General features: G+C 38.0%; 1 protein-coding gene across 2 annotated transcripts in view; it reads left to right on the plus strand.

The window, feature by feature from the left end:
• The window catches only part of LOC137296713 (uncharacterized), a 107,653-nt gene that overhangs the window by 50,140 nt on the left and 30,555 nt on the right, over positions 1-26,958 (plus strand). For both annotated transcript variants that reach the window (XM_067828546.1, XM_067828553.1), the window contains exons 2-3: positions 7,082-7,831; positions 18,757-18,889. In XM_067828546.1, the coding sequence (XP_067684647.1) occupies positions 7,123-7,831; positions 18,757-18,889 (842 nt within the window). In that variant the 5' untranslated portion in view covers positions 7,082-7,122. The remainder of the gene's footprint in view (positions 1-7,081; positions 7,832-18,756; positions 18,890-26,958) is intronic.

A 26,958-nucleotide genomic window follows, 5' to 3' on the forward strand; every position in this document is an offset into this window, starting at 1 on the left:
CAACTTATATAAATGTCAGTGTCCATCATGTCTACTATCTCATACACACAACTTATATAAATGATAGTGTCCATCCTCTATCTCATGCACACAACTTATATAAATGTCAGTGCCCATCATCTATCTCATGAACACAACTTATATAAATGTCAGTGTCCATCATCTATCTCATGAACACAACTTATATAAATGTCAGTGTCCATCATGTCTACTATCTCATACACACAACTTATATAAATGATAGTGTCCATCATCTATCTCATGCACACAACTTATATAAATGTCAGTGCCCATCATCTATCTCATGAACACAACTTATATAAATGTCAGTGCCCATCATCTATCTCATGAACACAACTTATATAAATGTCAGTGTCCATCATCGATCTCATGAACACAACTTATATAAATGTCAGTGTCCATCATCTGTCTCATGCACACAACTTATATAAATGTCAGTGCCCATCATCTATCTCATGAACACAACTTATATAAATGACAGTGTCCATCATCTATCTCATGCACACAACTTATATAAATGTCAGTGCCCATCATCTATCTCATGAACACAACTTATATAAATGTCAGTGTCCATCATTTATCTCATGCACACAACTTATATAAATGTCAGTGTCCATCATCTATCTCATGCACACAACTTATATAAATGTCAGTGTCTATCATCGATCTGATGAACACAACTTATATATATGTCAGTGTCAATCATCTATCTCATACACACAACTTATATAAATGTCAGTGTCCATCATGTCTACTATCTCATGAACACAACTTATATAAATGTCAGTGTCCATCATCTATCTCATGCACACAACTTATATAAATGTCAGTGTCCATCATCTATCTCATGAACACAACTTATATAAATGACAGTGTCCATCATCTATCTCATGAACACAAGTTATATAAATGTCAGTGTCCATCATGTCTACTCTCTCATGAACACAATTTATATAAATGTCAGTGTCCATCATGTATCTCATGGACACAACTTATATAATAGTCTGTGTCCATCATCTATCTCATGCACACAACTTATATAATAGTCTGTGTCCATCATCTATCTCATGCACACAACTTATATAAATGTCAGTGTCCATCATGTCTACTATCTCATGAACACAACTTATATAAATGTCAGTGTCCATCATCTATCTCATGCACACAACTTATATAAATGTCAGTGTCCATCATCTATCTCATGAACACAACTTATATAAATGACAGTGTCCATCATCTATCTCATGAACACAAGTTATATAAATGTCAGTGTCCATCATGTCTACTCTCTCATGAACACAATTTATATAAATGTCAGTGTCCATCATGTATCTCATGGACACAAGTTATATAATAGTCTGTGTCCATCATCTATCTCATGCACACAACTTATATAATAGTCTGTGTCCATCATCTATCTCATGCACACAACTTATATAAATGTCAGTGTCCATCATCTATCTCATGCACACAACTTATATAAATGTCAGTGTCCATCATGTCTACTATCTCATGAACACAACTTATATAAATGTCAGTGTCCATCATCGATCTGATGAACACAACTTATATATATGTCAGTGTCCATCATCTATCTCATACACACAACTTATATAAATGTCAGTGTCCATCATGTCTACTATCTCATGAACACAACTTATATAAATGTCAGTGTCCATCATCTATCTCATGCACACAACTTATATGAATGACAGTGTCCATCATCGATCTCATGAACACAACTTATATAAATGTCAGTGTCCATCATCGATCTGATGAACACAACTTATATATATGTCAGTGTCCATCATCTATCTCATACACACAACTTATATAAATGTCAGTGTCCATCATGTCTACTATCTCATGAACACAACTTATATAAATGTCAGTGTCCATCATCTATCTCATGCACACAACTTATATAAATGTCAGTGTCCATCATCGATCTCATGAACACAACTTATATAAATGTCAGTGTCCATCATGTCTACTATCTCATGAACACAACTTATATAAATGTCAGTGCCCATCATCTATCTCATGAACACAACTTATATATATGTCAGTGTCCATCATGTCTACTATCTCATTAACACAACTTATATAAATGACAGTGTCCATCATCTATCTTATGCACACAACTTATATAATAGTCTGTGTCCATCATCTATCTCATGCACACAACTTATATAAATGTCAGTGTCCATCATCGATCTCATGAACACAACTTATATAAATGTCAGTGTCCATCATGTCTACTATCTCATGAACACAACTTATATAAATGTCAGTGCCCATCATCTATCTCATGAACACAACTTATATAAATGACAGTGTCCATCATGTCTACTGTCTCATACACACAACTCTCCCATCTTACTTTGCTACACTGATGGTACAGGTCTGTAGGGGAACCAGTCTGTGTGGGGTTATTTCTGACTTGTTTGCAGGGAAACCATCAGTTCTAACTCCCTGCCTGCTCTGGAATGCATGTTTATGTCCACACCGAATACACAGCTTGCATGTTTGAAGCATCAGTACAAACCTTTAAATACTTTTTCTTGAAGATGCATGTCTTCTTGCTGTACATTTGGGAGCAGTGATGTAGATTTTTGTGATGGACAGGTTCATACTCAACTTGACAAATGAGTTTCCAACTTGTTGAATGGAGGCAAGTGAAAGGATGAAATCCTCCTTCCTTAGGAAACATTGCTTGTATTGGATATCATTACATTTGTAGCTTTAAGGGTTATCATATTGGCAAAAGGATTTGATATTGGTGGATATCATTGTGGCCAGCTTGAAGGTTTGTCGCAGTGGCAAAAGGTGATGTTGGTGAATAGCATTGTAGCTGGCTTGAAGGGTTGTCACAAGGGTAAAAGGTGATATTGTTGGATATCAGTGTTGCTGGCTTGACGGGTTGTCACAGTGGCAAAAGGATTTGATATTTAGGAGATAAACATCATGTGTTGGCCAATTTCCGGGTGTCATTGAGTATTTGAAGCACGGGAATGCATTTGGAACCGACGGCGTCAGCCGGAGGTTTCAAATGAAATATTCCCGTGCTTCAAACACTCTATAACACCCGGAAATTGGCCAACACATGATGTTTATCGACATTGTAAACACAAAAGTAAACCAAAGGGTTTTACTGTCTGCACTCGTTTACATCGAGAACGAGTACAGCAGTGAAGTGTCATCAGCTGGCCGTTTCAGCTGGTTCCCATGGTGGCATCTGGAGTTGCTCATTTGTGACGTCATTCTAACTTTACGTCACAATATGATTTGAATGACGTCACCACTGTTGATGACGCAACAAAACAATTGTTTGCGAGGTTTCTACGTGTCAGTACGCAGTAAACAGTCTTGCAGTTTCCGGGAATGTAATGCCATTTGATCATGTTTTTCAACCAATCAGATTACAGAACACAGTGACTTTTGGTTTACAATGTTGAAAATCATTGTAGCTGGCTTGAAGCTTTGTCACAGTGGCAAAAGGTGATATTGGTAAATAGCATTGTAGCTGGCTTGAAGGGTTGTCACAGTAGCAAAAGGTGAAATTGTTGGATATCAGTGTTGCTGGCTTGAAGGGTTGTCACAGTGGCAAACTGAGGTGATATTGTAGATGTCATTGCTGCTGTTATGAAAGCAATGACAGTAGTACAGCCACTGCACACCAACAGCATGCAGACAAGAACACTTGCCACTCTGATTCACTGACATTAAGCTGTAACAAAGTTTATGGGCAGTCCTGCATGCTGAGGCATGAGGTGTACAAGGGGAGGGAGTATCATGTGCCAGTGAAAGTTTTAAGCTAGGTTTTTGTTACATTCTGAAGGGTACAAACTGTGTAAGAGGATGCCAAGAGAAAAGTCTTATTACTGGACAGTCTTGACATCTCATTTTCCTCAGAGGATTGCAGAAACAACATACATGTACATAGTGAATGATTTATGGGACTGTTTGGCTCAGTTTTAGATAGGATTGCTTTTCCTTTAGATGTGACTTACGACTGGTAAAGCCACAGTATTAAACTGAGCATCAGTATCTTTCAAGTTGACATAGAGTCTTGTGTGATTGAGGTAGTGTAATATGGCAATTTACTGTCTCCACCACAAGTGCCTGCATAAGCAGCAATATTCTTACTATATTATGTTTGTAAAGCTTGGTCACTTTAGCCTTTTGCTGTCAGTGCAACTTGCCTCAATTCTAGAAACTTAAGGATTGTTCCGGTCTCCATTTGGAACTTTTTCATGTGCATTGCATTTGCGTCATCCTCTCAGTGACAGATTAAATGTATTCACTGCCATGATACATGTGATGTCTCTATTGGAGGTTGTTGCAATGACACATGCTACTGAGACTGGGTCACATTGTTACAGGTGCCCTGATCGAGCTGTGTATGCAGTGATACAAGCATGATGCTGGCTTGCTGCTGGCAGTGCAGCAGTCAGTTGCTTATCAAATGGGATTGAATGATAAACTGTGTTCATGTTTCCTGGTGTTCTATGACATTTAGTGTTGAGGTATTTTATGAAAGTGACAGTGTGTGACGATTGTGGTAAATAGTGCCAGAGAAACTGGTAACAGCATTACATCTATGTCAGCAGTGCAATCACATTTAGAGAATGTAATGAATGAGCTGGTCAAACATGAGAAATTATTCCCAGTGTGGGAATTACATATGCTATCTTTCTGTCACGTTTTCCATGGGTTTGATCATGTCACATTTTGCCGTAGAGAAGCACATGAGGTTTCAGTAAAGCCTGATCTTCACTATTTTGTTGCTAATGGTTGTGTTATAGCAATGTCACAATGATGAAGTCAAGGTGTGCTGAATGGAATTTGGTCATCCAAATGTTGCTGTTGTTGTAGGAGTTTTTGGTACAAACCAAACATGTCAGATTACAATTCATCATGAGTTTTCAGAACAATATCAGTGTGTGTGCTCTGCCTGTAGTGTGCTTCATCAAGCACACTGAAGATGGAATAGTTGCATTTCCAATCTTGGAAAGTCATATGACCAGGGAATCTGCAATTGATTTATGTCCAATTAGATAAATTCACTGAATGAAGTTATAGCTAGTAATAAAATTTAGGGTAACATGGTGTAAAAACACAAATCATCGATGCTTTCTAAAGCCAGTGAGTAGTTCTTAAGTGTTGCAACACAGAACCCTACAATGTTCTGCGTGGTGATTTGTGGTCTTCAGCATGGCCGTCATAATCATGGTTCTCACAGTGGTGGCTCTTCAAATGAATCACCCATGTATGCAATCTACAGAAATTACACCTGCGTCAAGTGCAGTTTGGTTCAGTCTATCCAGGTCAATGGATAATGGTCCAAAATGATCACAAAAAATCAACAGGAAATTATGTTAGGTCCAGTCAGTATTTTTAAAAGTTCTAGGCCCAGACTATGAATATATTGTGGAAATGATGAAAAGTTTTGTGCATATGTGTGCACAAATATGTGTACTTCATTTGGTATTTTAATATCAGTCAGCTACTTTGGTGTTCCATAGTGATGCTCAGTATGGATGCATCGTGACTGATGCCAGTTCTCGGTGTCCATGGTCATTATGAAGTAGCGATAATAGTGGCATATCCAACGCCCACAGATTTTACATCCGTTTTTTCTGGAGTGAACAGACATATCAATGAGTGACTATTTTTTTTTGTTTTTCTGGAATACTTTCAATTGAGACAAGCTTTAGTAATGTGAATTTATTCCCATGTCCTCATATTCAGGAGAGGTAATGGTGGTGTGAGGTACTTATTCAGCATGCTCAAAAGATTAATTCTCTTCTGGAAATGATGGGATGCAATCAACACATTACCTAACTTTAATATACTTTGCATGAGAAATATTGGAAAGAACATAATTAAGTGAAGTGATCAAGTGGGAAATCAGCCCTGCAGAGATCAGTGCATGGGATGTTGAGGACAGCTTTATTGGCTGCAGAAGGCTACAATGGGGGAGGAGGAGGCAGACATCAATTAGTCTTAGTCGTATCTAAGCTACATATTCAAACAATAAATACTTCTCTCTCGGTACATTACAGAAAATGGCTAGATGATGTTCAGATGTGCATAATCAGTCTTTCACAAAAAGACGTGGCAAAAATGTTTGACATGGAGGAATGAGCTGCAGAGCCTGCCAGACTCTGAGTGGAGCTGTACTCCAACACTCATATATACAATGGGGAGCATTTGACAGACTTCTAATGATCACAGTTGTAATCAGATAGTGGGTATATGCTTGGTTGAGTTTCACTGTGAAAGTCTACCGGTCAGACATTATGCCATCCCAGAGAGAAGATCCCAGTTTATGCATTTACCATTTAGTGGTTATTTGTAGAATATATAAGATTGACTTTCATTGATATGATGCATGTTTCCAGTGGAAATAAGTATAAAGCCACTCAACTTTGTAGAGTAACATTACCTTCGGTATTACTGTATGTCTTTGAATATGAAGTATGTGAATTAAGATTCACAAAATGTCAATCATGTCATCTTGATATGCTCAGACATATTGTTACTCTAGGCCTTGAGAATATATAATCATCACTAATATCTTTATGTGGGAGTTAGTATGGAGTTTTCAGGTCTGTAATTAATGACATTCACAGCAGATTTGTATGTTGTGTAACACTGTTTACAGTTATATCATTTACAGAAAATACTGGCTGAGCTGCTAATCCCATTAATACTTAAACTGCGGGCTCAGTGGCCGCTGGGTTTGTGTCAAAGATGCTGGTGCTTACTTATGGATGGTGACTCATGTTTGGACAGTTCTCATGGGACATAGATGTTGAGGAAAACTGAATAGATATAGCCAGCATATGCTGTGCACTTGCTGAGACTACAACTGGGATGATATTTCACAATGACCAGTAGCCTGTGTCCAGTAACATTTTTTTTGGACAACGCCATAAAGACTGATCCATGTCAGGGCTAAATCTACTTTCCCATCTTGTAGACTGTAGAAGTTTGCACCAGGTGCATATGGAGGTTTTGTAGCTCATGATATATCATTTGTATTTTGTTGCAGATGATGCCGCCCCCAACGTGACATGCAGAGGTTGAAGGAACATGAGGATCAAGGTGTACAATGTGGGTGACAGAGAGGTGGTCACATATCACATCATTCTTCTGTTGGGTGAAATTGATGACTGTCTGGATGATGGCGTCCTGGATGTGTGGAACTCCAATGACATGTCCAGGCGACGCTACCAGTGGCCTGTGGTTGAGGGCTGCTTTAAGGTGCTTATGGAGCTGAAACTGGGTGAAAACATCCTTAGTGTTCAATTTGAGGATGAGGTATTGACGTTGTCGCTCATATTTGAAGAACCCAAATTTGCCCACTTTGTCCGCCCAGTTTATATTGTATTGTCTGATGATGATGGCTATTTTCAAGGCCCTGATGACGAAGATTGCTCACCTACTAGTGCCATTCGGAGGATTACACTCGGAGCCCAGTTGATACAGACGTTCACTGCAGAAAAGATGAAAGAACATGGTTTTGGCCGGCAGACATTCCAACTAGAAACTGGTGATGACTATGCCCCTTTGTGTCACTTGTTTCGCAGTAAGCTAACAACAGAGCAAGCGTATGCTATGTCTGGGAATGATCTGTGGAGCCATTTTGCCAAAGAGTTGATGACATCCCACTTACGAAATAAGGACAAGTGCAAATGGTATTGTTTTATGTCTTTCACTCGCTATCAGCCTCCTTCTGATACTGACATTCCAAAGACACACAGTGAGATATTGCGCTACACAAAAGGACACACAGCATTAGGTGAGTGACAATTTTTTATGAACATGCCCTTCTTGTCAGCATGCTGAAACTGTTTGAGATTGAAAATCTATGATTTCCTTGAAGTATGTGATGTGTGTCTTCAGTGGAACATTTGTGAGGATGTGTTCATCAATCGCTATCATGCTGTGACAGATTCATAAAGGATATTTGAGTATGAGCATGATATGAGATGATTATACAAACACTTCACTCCGTGATCCAGACGGGACGTTCCCTTGGTAGACTAGTGTTTGAGGGTTGTCAATATATGTCCAACTAGTTGCCCATAGTTTGCAGAGTTGTGTGAAATGGCCTGGAGAGAAATGGTTTGTGTGGATATTGTGAAACATTGATTATAGCATTTGTAGAGGATGCTTTCTTAAGTTGCCCCAACTTGTGTCTGGATGGAGGAAGCCAGTCTGATCCTGTCTGTAACATTTGACCATGGTTCCAGTTACCAAAAAGTAATTGTGGTTTGCATGCCACTTCATTTGTTAGTGTTTGATACATAGTGACGATGACCTGAGGGTTATCTTGTTCCATGATTTGTCGTGTCAGATGTTGTCTAGTGTTCTTGTCATGACGAAGCAACAGGTCATAAACCATTAGTAATCTGTGAGCTGCAAGAGGTGTGGTTTTTACAGCTGGGGCTGTAGAATAGCACTGGTACAGGTTCCTTTTACAGTATTGACTAGGGAGTGATTGGGAACGGCATGCATCAGCAGATTTTAATCGTTAGCAAATGTCTGAAGTAACTACGACACCCAATAGACAGTACTGGTAGATGTCTGATAATAATATAGCAATCAATAGATAGTGCTGGTCGATAGATGTCTGATAATAATATAGCAACCAATAGCCAGTGCTGGTAGATATCTGATAATAATATAGCAACCAATAGACAGTGCTGGCAGATGTCTGATAATGATATAGCAACCAACAGACAGTGCTGGTAGATATCTGATAATAATATAGCAATCGATAGATAGTGCTGGTCGATAGATGTTTGATAATAATATAACAACCAATAGACAGTGTTGGTAGATGTCTGATAATAATACAGCAACCAATAGACAGTGCTGGTAGATGTTTGATAATAATAATGCAACCGATAGACAGTGCTGGTCGGTAGATGTCTCATAATAATACAGTATAAAGTAAGAAGACAAAGCATCAGTTAGAGTAAAGAGTTGTCACTGTGTTACTATGAATATATTCTGTATGAAGCACATAATTTTGTGCCTGCTTTTGTGCATGTCTGAAAGATTGAGTATTTTGTAAAGATTGCTGCTAAAATTGGCTCCTTCCAATTAGATTTAGAATCTGGACCCAGGTCTTGTAAGATGTCCCATGGGTATAGTGTTGAGCAGGAAGCAAATCAAGCATGCTACAGCCAAATATTGTGACAGTCTGCACTCAGCGATCAACAGAAAATATGAACCCATGAATGTTCAGCTGTGGAAACTTGACTGATGCTAAAATAACTGTTGAGCTGTGTCCCTGCTATCGGAATCGATCAGTCATCTTCCCAACAGACATAAGCAAAACATGGATCAAATACCCACTTGTCTACAGATGGGCTGTGTGCTTGCCTCTGACTGGTCAGATTATTTATGTTCTCAACCTTTCCAACTGCATCCTACACCAACCTTTAGGTCTAGGGGGAGTTTAGTTACTTCAGAAATGGGGAAAAAAACCTGTTCTGTTAGTAATTAACTTTTCTATTAAAAAAGTGCTTAGCAATATATTTCTGAGTTAAGGACAAATCTATTTTTGTGCAATTTTTAAGGGTTCGGTAGAGCTGAAAATGAAGCTCAGTTTGCCCAGTGAAATCTGATCAAGGTAAACATTGGGGTATAATTATTTTTGATACTGAGGTAGAAAGGAGACAAGTAAAGGCAGTCATATTTTAGCAGTACATTAAGGGTATCTTTTTCTTCAGACTTCGATTCAATTTTCAGATCGCAAGTGATGAGCTTGCTGCAGGTATTTAAACAGTGAAATACAAGCGTCAGTGATTACGTAGTCAAGGAAAAAAGATTGTCACATGGGACATTCCATTTCACAAACATGCCATGTTTCATTAATTCTCAGGTGTTAAGTGTTTTTAGTATTGTATTGATTTTGTTAATATAACTTTATTTGTGATCATGTTATTTAACAAATATTATATTTGCCTTTAGACTGTTGCATGTGGATTTAGAAAACCCACTGACATTTAAGGCATTTATAAACTGACAGAATTTCCATTTGCCTTGGTAATAATTGTAGACTGTGACTTGTGATCATGATCCCTATTCATCAGTTTGATTTTCAGTTTGCCCTCATCATGCTTATGATCACAGCTTTCTGTAATGAGACAGCAGCTGTCTTGATTTTGTACACTGAGTGTCTGACAAGTGTCGACATGAAAGCAGGAACATCAAAGGTCTGTCATTGTCAGCTCAGCCTCAATACTTGGCAGCTTCTGGGAGTCAGAATGCCAACTGATCTTTTAACTGAAGGAGATGATAAATTTCTGGCTCTTAATAAAGACTATATCATAAAACACACAGTGTCGCACACACTGATACAGAATTGACCTCTTACTAAAAGTAACAAGTATCGTTTTTTCACAAGTGACATTGTTCATCAGCAGGGTTGCACAAACAAACATGTAGTCCAGGAGAATCTCAAAAGGGGTGTAGAAAAAGGATTTCGTAGCCTCCCCAGTACTGATTTGGTTTGACACTATTTTCAGTTAGTATGATATCTTGGGCTCATGAAAAGGCCAGTAATACTCTCAGATTGTGGTATCAGTTTTTTCCATAGGCCATTTTATGTGGTGGGGGTCTGTGAGCATTTCCATGACATTTGATTTGGTGCCCGACAACACCTCACAGTTAATCATAGATAGTTTTACTGCTATCAGTCTGATCACTTTCATTTTGATGTTTGTGTATAGCTAAAGGATGTAGAAATTATTTGATATATTTTTGTGCCAAGAAGGCAACACATGACAATTCAAGATGGCGGCCAAAGTGGCAGCCATTTTGATTTTTTTCAAAAGCAAAAATATATCAAAATATAGTTGCAAGCAATGGTGAGGGCTCCTTGCATTGAATACAATCCAGCTATTTGTAACTCACACGTTGCCGTTAAAAGTAGTAATGGTTTGTTAATATGAATGATATCACTAATAGTCGAATGCTCTTCGACAGGAACTAGTGGAAGTTTCTAGAAGCTGTTCTCAAAACCTTTTTTCTTAGATTGAAAAAATATCACATGAATCTGAAAAGAAAGGGAAACTTTGTTCAAACAGTCACAAAACTAGAAGATATATTAGTTTCCCTAATATGCAGATGATACAGAGTTGTCTCTTGGGTTTAGGCCAATAATATCAGCTTCAGAGGTGAGTGCCATTTATTGGATGCCATCATATATACAGTACATGAAGCACGGTTGCTTACTACCTCCTGATAATTATCATTCAAATCAAGTGGTATGTATGCATTGCGGAAACTAAGACACTTGTCCTTGCTTTTGTGACATTATGGCTTGATTATTGTAATTCACTGCTGTCTGGATCAATTGAACTATGTGTGTGCAAACTTCAGAAGGTACAGAACTCAGCAGCAAGATTGATAAAAAGAAACCCATAGACATGCGCAAATTATGCCCATCTTATAAGACTTCCAGAAACTGATGTTCGTGTTTAAAGCTCCGTCTAGCCCCTCTGCATCTGGAACAGCTGTTCAGCTTCTCTTCAACAGCTTAATGCTACCAAAACAAGACCAACAATCCAGGGTGACAAGAGTTTGCCAAAGCAGGAAGCAGGCCGTACACTCTGTCATTCAAATGTGAAAATGTGACTAAAAATGGAAGTAGTTTTTGCATCAAGTCGCACAGCAGTATACCCTCATGAAATCTGGAATATCTGCTGTTCAGAGCTTCCGATACTTTTAAATTAAGAAACACTGTGGGACAGTTTGAGTGTCTCTGATCATGCATTTCTCTTGTAGCTGACTCAACATAGATGTGTTACTGAGAAAGTTTGGTTCACAATATCCGTGACCAAATAAACATTTGTTCATTTCGTAACAAAATGTATCAACAGTTTATTGTTCATACAGTTTGGGATGTCAGTGGAATCTTGTTACCAGAGGTAATTCTATTAGCCCCTTTGACGACTCAAGCAGCGACAGCTATTACCGGATGAAGCAAGACTTGACTATGTAAATAGCTCATTGGGAAATATAACCCAGGAACAGTTACCAAAGTCCAATGTGTCCAAAACACTGATGAAGCATGGATGGTGACCCAAACTAAGAAGTAAGCACAAATAACACAAGTGCTAACCTTCGAGTTCAATACAAGATTCATACCTTTTCATATAAATGTGTCAATCAAACTGCTCCTGTTTATTTTGTAAAATTGATTGAAGTATGAATCTGCTTGGTCACTAATATCTGCTGATCAGTTTCTTTTTAAAGCAATCAAAACTTACTATTATTAGCTGTTTTCCAAACATTACATTGTTGTACTCTTGATCTGCATTGCATGCTGAAATGTACTTGACAAGTTGTGAATCACATTCACAACGCTTGTACCATTTTAAACTTTATCCAGTAAGCGATAGTGCCTTTAACATTTACGATGCTGATATTTTTTATGCATAAGGTACTCAAATATATCGCCAACTTGGTGATACCACCACACTGCGAGAGGACAAACGCATGTGCCTGCACGAGAAATACATGCAAAATCACGCGTCGGATAAGAATAGACGTGCAATGTACAATTATTGAGTCGGCATTTAGGCAGCTTGAAGGATCGGTCCCAGTAAAGTTTGAAAACAATTTAAATTGCAAAATTCAGTTACAAACATGACCATTATCTCTTTTTCAAAATGAGTGGTAAGTAGGTTTATTTCCATACTTTTCCAAGTGTATGAGCGATTACACCAACTGCACCTCAGAAGGGCCCCCCTCAATAAACTACTGGCGTATCAGCCCATTCACACATTAAATATCGGAATAGCTATTACATACACAAAAGCACATATATTTATACATATATTACTCAACTTTGAATGGAATTGTTGAACATGCAGACTATGGTGAGTGGTGGTGTGTAGTCCTGTGCGAAGAACTCTAGCCTGTGAGTGGTGGTGTGTAGTCCTGTGCGAAGAACTCTAGCCTGTGTCCATGAAACAGTTCGACAGAGTGATTGAAGAAGTGGCCATAATCATCATATGCTTAGTGAGGGTAATTTCCTGTAACTTTTCACACATTCCGTCACAAACCCTTGGGGTGTCGGTGATATGAAGAAGTGCTGATTGTCTTAATCTGCCGAAATGTGGGTTTTGAGAGCCAGTATTGTTTATCATGACTGGTACATTCTTTCAAGCCTTTTTACATGATTCCCGTTGTCGGCTGCCTTGAGCTGTGACCAACTTTATTTCGCACTCTTCTCTTTCATTTGGGGCATGTCTGAAATGTAGTTTTGTTCAGTTAGTAAAACATCGTTCTGTCAGCCACCATAGGGTGTATTTTAGTGACTCGACATGTCAAGATAGGCTCAAAGTCTGGAAAGTTTGAAAGTCGTAGCTCTTGTAGTTTGAGTGCAGCAGATTTGGGGAGTAAAGCAGTTGGGATTTTGCTTGAAAAACAGCACCAAAAACCTGAACCCAAAACAGAGGCCAAATGGTGCATTTTAGGGACTCGAAATTTCGATTGTGTATCTGCGCAAGAAATCTGGAAGTCATAGCATAAGTAGTTTTAGAGATATTTGAGATTGAAATTGAAAAAGATTAATAATTAATTTTGATTCATCTCCCCTTTGGTATTGGGCCTAGAGCCATGAGATTTAAACTCATTAAGGCCGAGAGCCGCGTATATGCGGCAAATTAATTAGCTTCTCACAGCGAGAGACGCGTATTGGGGGTAATAAAAAGCACCTCTTATTCAGCGAGAGCTGCATATTGGGGGTTATGAAAAGCACCTCTCATTCAGCGAGAGCCACGTATTGGGGGTTATACATTTTATATTCGTACTGTAATCAATTTAGCAGTAATGATGAAAGATTAGCCTTTCTTACGAGAGAGGTTACTTTCTGTGTTAATCAGAAGAACTATTAATGTGTTTTGATAACAATTGCTTGCAATGTCGGGGGCTTATACAGGCAAATGAACACGTCTCTGCGAGAAAAGGGATTATGAGATGTTGTTACAGGAGGTACGTGTTTGTTACTTGTCATTGGGAGTGAATACTAAGATACTATTTTTGCACTTTGATTGAATTAACGGTGACAAGGTTACAAAACCTTCTTCTAAATTAAATCATTCATTCATTCGTTGTAATAGTTCATATAATGAAGCGTAGACATAAATAGCAATACTGTATTACACCCATGTTCGTGTAGATTTGAAATAAACCAAGTTACTAATTTAGACCTAATTCACTTGCGACTATTGATTTTTAAAGTTGACAATAATACAGAATCGAATATGAAGTGATAACTCTTGCATCTACTCATAATATACATATATAGTACACATAAACCATACAAAGGTAACAGTGGTATTTTGTTCAAGCTGTTTCATGCTTATTTGAAATATGATTTTTCAATGAAATTTACATAAGCATTGTGTAAGAAACATTTGTATTTGATCTCTGTAATTATCTTATCCTGTGTAATGATCACGTGTATCAGATCCGTCGTCAATAAAAGGAGGATAATATATCAGTTACGGAATTGATGCGTATAATCATTCAATCAGACAACACTAAATATATGAACACATCTTTCAACCTCAAAATAACAGCCTCTGGTCGAATGCATGTCCAGGTAAACTTTTGTCCCGTGACAAGTGTATAACAAACTTATGCGCTGTCACATCATTGGACAACCTGTTTTGTGGAGTCACGCCCATTGCCAATCTTCTGAACCTCGTTTGCTTTCAAAACAAATATAACTGTGCCCATCTTCATAAATATTTGGGGAGATTCAACTACAAGTGTATACATCACAATAAATCAGTATCGTGTTACTTTTTTTAATTCTATAATACGTGTACTTGAATTATGATATTTATTCGTAACAATGTACAGATTATATTGAAATGTTTAGCAAGCCATTATGTTTTATCTACAAGTAGTGTGCGCAAAAAGTTTACGCAAATAAATACTATCTCTACTCAATGATTGGATTGGGTTACCCGGGGTAAAAATAATCGGATAAAAGATAAACTTGTCAAAGTGCTTGTTAGTCCTACGTGTACATTTCAGGCATCCTTACGATTATGTATGTTCACGATACACAAAGTTTTTCATGATAGCTAGAGTTGATAAAGCCGAAATCTAGCATATCGATTGGTCAATGATCTAACCAATAGTCAATCTGTATCCAAGCTGTCTAGTGACCGAACGTACTCTTCAGAAATTTAGCCCACGTCCCATCACCTGTCATTTCCAATGTGACAGGTATCTCATGATACGATTGGTCATAGATAACAAATCAGGGACTATATTGAACAGTTAAGATACAAAACGTCCTATTCGGGAACTCTGATGACGCCCATCCCATGACCCTTTGTCTTATGTATGTGCAAGGAATAGCATTATACAATATGTATGCATGTATGTTCGTATATTTTCTGCGTTAAATCTAGATGAACCAAAGCGACAAACTGAATCTGTTATACGTACGTCACAGTCTAGCTTATTAGTACTTTCCTTAAAATATTCAGTATACACTAGCAATGTATCAGCGAAAACGCTTCTTTCATAGATTATTATGCATGTGCGTAAATTTGTCTTTACTGCCATTGACATAGATGTTTTGAACAATTTAATCTCTCACAATGATATGAGAGGGACATCATTTGGTTTAAGTGTGTCTTACATACAATGAAACGGACTGGCAAACGTCGAGACATCAAATGCAGATGTTCAAGCTGTGATGTGTTTTTGTGCGTTGACTGTTTTGTGGCCTACCATAAAGACTTGTTCCAAGAACGATAACGCTTTATGCACTAGTTGTGTTGTACAAATGGTACCGTATACCATTCTTGTCAGTTGTTGGGCACAATGTGTGAAGCCCACGCGATACTGCTGGGATATAGCTAAAATTGCCGTAAAACTAAATTCACTCTTTCTTACAATTGTTGCATTTCAGTCGTTATTCTTTTACATTTCCAAACTACTAAGACATGTGTGTTCACCATCTGAGAATGAATACACTCATCATAGTGTCAGTCTACTCCCATATGTCTTATGTGTTTCTTTCATACATCATTACAGTAACTGATGTTATGTTTACAATACACAAATTGTTGCATGATAGTTGATACAGCCGAAACACAACATAGCCATTGGTCAATGATAAAGCCAATAATCAATCTCTACCCTATCACTTTGACTGTCCAAACGTGCTCTTCAGAAATTTAGCCAGGCCCCATCACCTTGCCCTTCCTATGTGACAGGTTCTCATGATACGATTGGTCAAAGTATCAGCCAGTATAATGAGTAAGTGAGATATAATGCGTTACATTCGGGATATTTTATCCCACCACATGACGGGAAGCTTTGTTTAGCATCGAGTAATGATAAATGCATCATGCAGTATGTATGTGTATGAATGCATGTTTGCAGCGTTAAGTTAAGATGAACAAAGTGACCAACAATAAATCTCTATATGTTCCATGTTACTTACACACCTATTGATACTTTCCTTGAAATAGTAAGCACCAGCAATGTATTGGGCAAAAATATAGACGATTATAATGCAAGCCCCCCTCTTTAAACTCTATTATAAATAATATATTATAATTCAGTCCATACAATGAGAGAGACAGGAGGAATTTGTATATTTGTTCATCTCGTACGTACAAAGACCACGTAGGTGTTGATAAAAATACAGCACACACTGGCAAAGGGGTATGAGAGACACAGGAAATAAATTACATGAAATGCTGTAATACTTGTATTCACATCGGCCTCTTTCCTATTTACATCTTTACGACACAATTAAATAATCAGTACTTGTTTGTGAGACTAGACAGTTACCTGTCATATCCGAGACCTGCCAGGGAAATCAGGCATGATTAGCACTAATTAGCCTCGTCGCAGCAATCAGGCAGTCAGCGAGGGGTGCCAGGTGTTGGGCAGTGGAGCGGCTCCAGGGCTTAATGAGTTAACTGGGAATATCTACACCTCGATGAGCATCTCCCTGATTTTTTTCAAGCGATTCTGTCCACAGGTGCTCTTTGTAGCTCTGGTACAAAATCCGGCGGAATAATGAGTAATAATAATAATGAAAATGCGAACAATTACAATAGGTCTACTGCTTAGCAGCAAGGAGCCCTAATAATTTCTACATCCTTTAGCAATACACAAAAGTCAAAATGAAAGTGATCAGATTGATAGTAGTAAAACTATCTATGATTAACTGTGAGGTGTTGTCAGAGAGCAAACCAATTGTCATGTAAATGCTCACAGACCCCCACCACACAAATGGCCTGTGGACAAAAACTGATACCACAATCTGAGAGTATTGCACTTACAGGCTTTTTCATAAGCCCAAGACATTATACTAACTGAAAATAGTATGAAACCAAATCAGTATTGGGGCGGCTACGACATCAAATTTTCAGCTGCCTCCTCCTGGACTAATGGCCACTCTATGTGGAGACACTATCCTCTAGGATCCCAGCATTCACTGTAACAACCTGTCAGGTCACCGTGCATCCCTTGAACAGATCTTCAACAACAGTCATTCATAAAGCTAGGATAAATATAATGCCAACTGCACAACAAAAATTTTAAATATTCACATCAACAGATTATTTTTAAGGATTAATTGGTCATAGTATTGGTCATGTAGCTAGTGGTCCATGGCAACAAGTATCTCAATGGTTTGATGAGTGCTGGTTTTATTTTGTGTGGCATGGATCGGACACCACATCCAGTGCTTTCAATGTGGATGTTATCATTTAATGACTGACGGGTTTTAAAATGTCCTCTGAAAGCCCAAAGACTACGCATAAATTTGCAACCTTGCAAGGAGTGTTTAATCCAATCAACTGGCCCTGGCAACCATATAGAGTTATTGTTACCATTTATCTTCCAATTTTGTCAATAATTTGATAGATTTGGGTTGGTTGCTGGCTTGCAATGTGATCTAACCACATTAACATAGGACTTCCATTGCTTTTTTCTTCTTTTGATTCTTGATTTTGTAATAGCGTTTTGATGACCATCAAGTAACCAGACTTGATGTGGGCAGACTGCTCCATGACCTCAGACAGTTCACTTCTCCATCTTGTTGATGTGTACCTACACATTGTACTGTGGGCCAATCTACATGTACAGCTGTCATTGCTACATACATTTCAGTAGTCATACAAAACATATCACGCACTTGTGTTTATTTGGGTGGAAGGTTTCTGGTGTGAAATCTAATAAATATCCCAATGATGAATGTTCAGTGTTTCATGTGTCTGTGTTTATATGGGTACAAGCAACATCACTGAGGATTACACATAAAATATGATCCTGAGACTTAAGTGCATGGAGAGGTATATCTACCATCTGGAACACTTTTGTTGCAGTATGTGATTATATGAGGATATTTGACACACCTTAGTCATGTGTAAACACACAATTGGCTTGTCCATACAAATGGATTCTTTAGCTGCCTGCAGCCAATGTTGTTAGAGATAACTTATATGTGGACACTGTTATGGCAGTAAAAGTGACCATGTAAAGCTGACTGCCCACTCGGATAATTACCATGAAGGTTAAATTATGTTCACATCCAAAGTGAAATTAAAGATTTACCTATTATAAATGTTGTGATATTTAGATACCATCTTAAGAATCTAAAATATTTACTGATTCCATGATGTATGCAGCTTCTTGACCAGAATATTAAACATGTTGTAGGTGGTGGTGGACTGGCACTGTTTGGGACTGGGAATCTCCACACATGGGCTGAGAGTCTCGACGAGGTGTACGCACGCCTCACTGACTGCCGCAAGATTAACAGGAGGAAGTATATGGATGACAGCGCATACAGGTGGGTTGACACTAGTTACAAGTGGGTTGATAGCAGATACAAGTAGGTTGACAGTTAGATACAGGTGGGTTGAAAGTAGATACAGATGGGTTTGACAGTAGATACAGGTGTACATACGAGTGGGTTGCCAGTAGATACAAGTGACTGGACAGTAGATCCAATGGGTTAACAGTAGGTACAGTTGTGTTGACAGTAGGTACAGTTAGGTTGACAGTAGATACAGGAAGGTTGACAGTAGATACAAGTGAGTTGACAGTAGATACAAGTGGATAGATAGTAGATACAAGTAGGTTGACAGTAGATATAGGTGGGTTGACAGTAGATACAGGTGGCTTGACAAATACATATAAGTGGGTTGACAGTAGTTACAGGTGTACATACGAGTGGGTTGCCAGTAGATACAAGTGACTGGACAGTATATCCAATGGGTTGACAGTAGGTACAGTTGTGTTGACAGTAGGTACAGTTAGGTTGACAGTAGGTACAGGTGGATTGATAGTAGATACAAGTGAGTTGACAGTAGATACAGGAAGGTTGACAGTAGATACAAGTGAGTTGACAGTAGATACAGGAAGGTTGACAGTAGATACAAGTGGATAGATAGTAGATACAAGTAGGTTGACATTAGATATAGGTGGGTTGACAGTAGTTACAGGTGGCTTGACAAGTAGATACAAGTGGGTTGACAGTAGATACAGGTAGGTTGACAGTAGATACAGGTGGGTTGACAAGTAGGTTGACAGAACGCACTGGTGAGTCACAATTAGATACAAGTAAGCCTACGTTTTTACAGTTTGGCTGACAGTTGACACAGGTAACACAGAGGTTGTTAAAATTGTGACCTTAAGCACTGAAAGAATCTTGCAGCAGTGCTACAGTCATCTCCATGGGTTGGGTTGTGAATGAAAAGACACCCTTCCTTTTTCTAAATTTGTAAGACTGGTTGCCTGCAGTTGTAAATCTTTGACATGGCCAGTCTTTTTGACAGTTTAGTGCCAACCTCTTGACCCATCTTATGCCTTGCCAATCTTTTTGACCATACATCAGTATCTCATTAATCCATCTTTGACCTAGCCAGTCTTTCCCACAACGGACTGGCAACTTTTCAAACTATCTTTTACTCGAGAGATCCCTGTCAACAATTATTTGTAAATTCTTGACCCTTATTTCACCTGCCCAAACTTTTTCCCAGTTTAATGGTAACTTCAGGATCCATCAATATCAAATTAAATGTGTAATTTCGGCAAGGGTTGACACGCTCTGAGTTGAATAAAGCAGCAATGGTTATAGACTACATCCAGTAAAACGGTAACACATAATTCACTGTATGCATGGTTGCATTATTTTTATTATTTCCAAACAACAGGAATATTTTAAAGGACCACTAAACTCAATTTTTTGGTACTCTTTTTGTCACTGCATATGAAAGACTTTGGTTAGTCATAAACAAAACACCATTTTCTTTTTAAAAAAACTTGTGATTAATTAATACCAAGCGCTTAAAAGTTGCTAAAAAGCCGTCTGCTTCTCTCTCGCCCACAAACAAAACTGCAGACAGGTTACGTAACTCTGTCGCCAGAGCCCTACAGTGACGTCATAGAAGGAATGGTTTCCAGTTAAATGTATAGAAAATGTGTAGGAAGCTCGTCATTTTGCTGATTTCTCGACGTCACCAAAGACATGCCGAATTGTTGTGTCGCCGTCAATTGTTCCTTGGGGTCGGGTGATGGTGTCACTATGCACAGATTTCCACCAGACTCCGTAGTTTGTGCTTAAATTGGTTGTTAGTGAGTGCGAAGTGAGCTTTGTGAAAGCCTGTGGTATATACTAAATCGGATGGTTGGCCCCCTACCACGCTTCCAGTATAGAAAATGGAGTTCAAATTTCATCGAGTTTATAAAATCAAGACTGCTTACTACACATTGCTGACCAAAAGGATTTTGCATGGATATAACGCTTTCTTCCTCAGAAGCGAAGTTGTGGTCGACGTGACAATATTATCGTAAGTAATAATATATTGACCCCTTATATTGACCGATTCCAAGAGTGAAATTGTTATGTTATAAGCAATGTCATGTAAAATCCTAATGTCCATCAGTAAAATACATATTTTACTACCAGTAGAAAGTAATTTTGATTTTGTAAGTCATTGAAAACAAACTTAAATAGCATTCATCCTCAGACAGGGCGCTGCCATTTTTGAAAATCGTGGAGTCACGGGTTAAAGTCTGTTGGAATTATTGAGATTATGATTTGTTCCCATAAGTTAGAAAATCAAAACTACTTTTTACTAGTAGTTAAATATGCATTTGAATCATGGCCAAAAGGAATTTGCATGGCACAACTTTTAACATAAGGACTTCTTCCAAGGAAGCAAGCTGGGGCTCGAAGTGACATTTATATTGCAAGTAATGTTATATTGACCTCCACCTCACTTCCAAGAGTGAAATTGTTATGTTATAAGTAATGTCATGTAAAATCCTAATGTCCATCAATAAAATACATATTTTCCTACCAGTAGAAAGTAATTGTCCTTTTGTAAGTCGGTGAAAACAAACTTAAATAGCATTCATCCTTAGACAGGGTGCCGCCATTTTTGAAAATCGTGAAGTCAAATCCATTTGAATTAATGAGATTATGTATGGTTTGTTCTCATCAAGTTAGAAAATCAATACTACATAAATATGTATTTGAATCACTACCAAAAGGAGTTTGCATGACACAACCTGTAACAACCTAAGCGAGGTCGGGGTCGAAGTGAAAATACTGCGTGATAAATTTCTTCACTTGCTAAATTTACTTGGTTTGTAACGTTCACTCCCCAGTATGTAGACACTTGTCAATAAATGTCTTTATACTTGGTCTCATAATCCTAATTATTTTATAATCATACTTGTATGCATTTTGAAACTTAATAAAAAGAAGTGAATGTAATATGTAGAGATTTCATAGGTTTCCTCTATGAATCATAATTCGCACCCACGCCCTAGTGCATGTCGTCTGCATCATTACACTTAACGACGAAAACAATGATTCTGTTGAAAGCTACGACAACGTATTAAAAACAAAAATGCAAATATTAAAGTTATAGGAGCAATGTCAGGCTATTACCTTCTTTGAGGAATGTATCCATCAATATCTCCAAAAACAAGTGATATATAATTCATCTGCAGATTTCCAAGTGATGTGTCGTTTAACAGTCTAATATACGAAAACGTGATGTACCGTTTCAAGTTTTTCACATTTCTGTATAGTTTCATTGGTTACCCAAGATAGCACACCTGGCAACTAATTGCATAATGTGCGTCATTCTTTTTAAAAAGTTATTTAGTTAGCCAATAATGAGCAATCAATCAAAGTATTGGAGGTTAATCCTTTGAAAGAAGGGTGTTGTTTTACATATACATGACAGAGTGTATTCAGTATAGATTAGTAAATGTACATACATAAACACTACCTTTTGACAAATCCCCCATTTAAATCCCCATAAAACTAATTAATCAATCAGCGTGTTATCTGTTAATCCTTTGATCGATCCAGACAAAAGAAATGCCCAATGGGGTCCTTTGTCAGGTAAGCTAAGTGGCGTTACCACTAATTACACCTGTTAAAAATTCATTAACTGAGCATCAAGTGAATGATGACAAATAACGTGTAGGTTTATACCACCTAACACGGATTACAACCTAGCGACACCAAGTGATTTTGACAGAATCGTCTATGAAAGCAAGGGTTGTAACTCGAAAACTAGGCAAAGCACGAGACAAAACTAAATGATAGTAGATTGTGAGAACATATAGCTTTCATTTTTCTCAACAGCTTGCGCGATTTCAGAGGTTTGTACAAACCTGTAAACGTAATAGTTCAACCCCTGAAATGTAGATGAATACTGCATAGACCCTCATTTCTATACCCACTATTACGTCACAGAGACGCGCCGCTCTGATTGGTTGAAATTTCGTTTGCGGCTGAGAATTTTTCACTGTTGACAAAAAGGACTATTTAAGGTAATTAAAGATTGAAATGAGCATTTTTAATGATTGGGTTTCATTTATAACGATGTCAGCAAGTGATTTGCATTTGTACCCTGTTAGAGTATATGTGACCTTTAAGATTCCTGATTAATCTACTACACTTATGAAATCATAAAAAACAGGACATTTAAACCTGTTTTATGTTACAGTATTTGGCAACAGTTTTCTCCCAGGAACCAGATCAGGGCTAAGCCAGTAAACATTTATTGCAGGACAATGCCCGCAGTGGCCCATTCCCATGAGGACAGCTCATTATACTGCTGACGAGATTAATTTGACCAAATGCCAGCAGTTCATCCACAGCACTGACCGCTAGATCACATCCACCAATATAAACTTGATGACAGTCAGAGATATGCTTATGTGAGGCCAGCTTTGTTGTGACTTCAAGCTTTCATGATTAAGCACATTGCCCAGAGACCATGTATGTACAGGAGGGATTCCTGCAGTAGGAGATCCTGATGTAGGGAATCCTGTAGGAATACAGCAAGTTTTCTGTTTACCATAAGTAGTCTTGTGATGCTAATTGAGCAGGATTGTGCTATGTTTAGTCATTGTGTACGTACTTGTGAGCTGGTAAGCTCATTTACTGGGTCTTCTGAAAAAGAACAAGGAGATGTTCCTTCAGGGACTGACTCTAGGGATTGATTCGGCAGCACACTTTGTACTTTCACTGACCTTCATATGGGAAGTAAAGTAGAATGATATTGCTCTCCTTGGCATCAACATGTATGAAAACATTTCTGTCAATTAGTATTGTTAAGAGGATACAGGTAGTGTTTTTTTTTTTCAAATCAAATCAGGGTTGAAGCTAGAGTGTTTTGTCTTGACTGCTTTATTGCATATTATGACACAAGAGCAGCAGACACTCAGGACAACTCTGCATCAACTTGGCTGCTAGAGCTCCACCCTCTCCCTGTCATCTCATCCCCATGTCTTCCTTTATCCTTCACAAGGATGTCGCAAGATAACACAAGAATTGCCCATCATTAACACTAATGTGTATTGTCTCAAGAATGTGATGAAACAGTGATAAGGTCTTCTATAAATTGTTATGCGGTGATTTGCTGAGTAGGTAAGGACAAACTACCATTTCTCTTTGTGACCGATTCTACTGCATGATGATGGTTGCAGATGGTACAGGGAAGGGGAGAGATAGGGTGTTTCAGATGGTATCGACAGAATTATGCACTTACCATTTACATGCAGAGCAAACCTCACATATATTACTCTGAATGAGTGGAGACCTGTGAAGTGATAGAATAGGCCTTCAGCAACCTATGTTTGCCATTAAAGGTGACTATGCTTGTCGTGAGAGGCTGCTAACGGGTGGTGTGGTCAGGCTTGCTGACTTGGTTGAGTGAGTGTAAGAATGGAGATAGGTTGGATGGCTTGTTGTATAAACATTCTGTGATTTGAAATCATCTGTAGATTTAAAACAACCCATAACATTAAAGACACAGTAAATACAGTCATCTTCTGCTAGTTTAAAATCAAATGTGTCAGTTGTAGTCAACAGAGTGTGTCAAATACTATTGAGGTTAGCCCCAACCAAGCAGTTTCAATTCATAATGAATTTTTAATGAAATATTTTTCTGAGCTTCTTAGTACAGTTTCTCTGTTTACAATATTATTTCTGTTCAAATCAACGAAATGCTGCCAATAGTATCAGGAGAAAGGTGAAAGTTTGGCCAAAATTATGCTTGTAACGAAAATGATTCATGAAATGAATGCAGACTCACAAGATGCTTGCTCATAATGGAACTGTCAGTTGTTTTTTCTTCAGTTTGTTGAAAGTTGATAATTAACAAGCCTCAAGTTTCCGACATTACTACTAAAGCTAGTAGGAATAGTCCATTGTAGTGGCTTATTTGGCTGTAGATTATAAGGGCCAAGGAAGTGATTAGCCATTGACCTGAGTCACAATTACTGGCCATAAGTCTGTGTGAGATCGATCTATCAATATGAGCTGGCTAGGGGCTGCCTGGCCCTCAAGTGTTTTTCTACCAGAACTTGCATACCAGGTTTTGCTGGACATCACAAGAACGAATTAACTGTCTGAGCTGACATGGAAACTATTCATTGTCAGGCTCAGGATATCCCTGGCTAAACAAATAGTGTTGGACAGACAGAAATGATTCCACCTTTTGTATGATAATATGCATGCTCTATTATGTACAGTAACTAATCATGGCGAAAAAGAAGAATAATATATGAAACTATTGAATTTCAGTTCTATTTATGGAATGTTTTTGGATCAGCCTATGAGCTGAATATCAAACAAGGAAGATGCTACTTGCTGCTTGAAGTAATTATTATCTATAGGAATGATGCTAAACAATAATGATTTTCATGATACATTCAATAGCTCTAGACTAGGAACTGAAGGCTTCAGTGTGTTTTGCAGGTAAACCTTGGTGGGCTCTCAAAATGTTGTTGCAAGACTTGATAGACAGGCAATGTCAAAATGTAGGGCAGACTGACAGAGGCTGGATATTTGAATCATCTTAACACATCACACAGAGGATTATGTAACCCTAGCTCTTTGGTTGTGGCAAGGCAATAGCTGGCTGTGAGACTCCATCATGAAGGTGAACACATATAGTGTGTGGCGGAGTGGTGCAGTACGTTCTAATTATAGCAAGAGAAGCATATATCACTTGTATTAATTCTGTCTCAGATCACAAAATTATTTAAACAGACTTAATCGGTTGACTAATATTGTTTGTTGACTTTGTTTCACAAACATATACGTAAAATAATTCCTCATATTGTAAGGAGTTTTGATTGTTCCTTGAACGTTTTTTGGTCTTGTTTAATAGAATCTTGTTCTTTTAAATCTTTGACAAAAAATGAGTGGCAATTTTAACTGTAACAAATGGTTGAGGAATATATGGAATTCTAGCAAATTGAATTGCTCTTTCCTTCTGAGGTCAGTTGGGATTCCATGTCAAACATATAGAGAGTGTCTTAGCTTATTGTTGGTCAATTGTAATTAGGATGAGAATTGTGCCTAGACTGTCACGTTCATTACATCATTGCATACAGGTCACTGATATGGCTAATATTCCAGACTCAAGGCAACATTGACTCATTCACTAATGACAGGTGATAAGTTGATAGAGGACAGTGATAGGAGGACATGAAGGTATGACAGCAGAAACTTCTCAGTGATTCATTGATTGTGAGGATTAATATGACGACATATTTCACGCGGGTGTTGGGCCGCAGAGATACTGACCTTTATGGTGGTGTTTGCTAGACCAATCTATCATGATTGCATTCTCAGTTGTGTCCTCAAGTGTTTTACTGTTACACCTAATTTAGAACATTGAGTCAATTTGTTGCCTGTATCACCCCAAGCTTGGCCTTATATTGATAAATATTCTGTGCCTTGTACTGTGTTTCTGTCCTTGATGCTGTCAGTGTTTGTAAACCTCCCTAGTCTCCTTCATCATGATTATATCTGAACATGACCATGTCTTACTGTGATGGCTCTTGAAGCTGTGACAGCAAGTTGTCCTCCCAGAGCTCGTGCTTAGTGAAAACAAAATGTTTATAGCCATCTGTCTAATTTAGATGGATAGCATTTGTATTTGGACATCAATATGTCATATTCAGTCAGATGTGATTTACAACAATATCCATGTATGGAAAGGCTATGATACTTAGTGTATAAGATGGGTAGTGTACTGAGATTTTTGGAGGAATTGTAATTGAACATGTTTCTGACTAAGATGTACGGAAGCACTACAAGAAGTTTTATTTCCAGAGCTTGTCTTGTGGTGTAGGTATTCATGTCAGCAGCAGGATACACTTCTAGTTCTAACACGATAGTACTGCTTGTGTCAGTCTTCATATAACCACACAATGTCATTGTTGTGGCTGATACCAATTACTCCAGTCCGTGAGTTAAGGAAAGTTTTCAACTAAAGCAGCAAAAAACAGAAAGGGACATTTAATTTTTATTTAAGTTGTATTTATAAAACACGGCCATGTGGAAGGTTCTTGACAAATGAATATTCAAAGAATACA

The sequence above is a fragment of the Haliotis asinina genome, chromosome 1 (genome assembly GCF_037392515.1).
Source record: "Haliotis asinina isolate JCU_RB_2024 chromosome 1, JCU_Hal_asi_v2, whole genome shotgun sequence".
Classification (NCBI taxonomy): Eukaryota; Metazoa; Mollusca; class Gastropoda; order Lepetellida; family Haliotidae; genus Haliotis; species Haliotis asinina.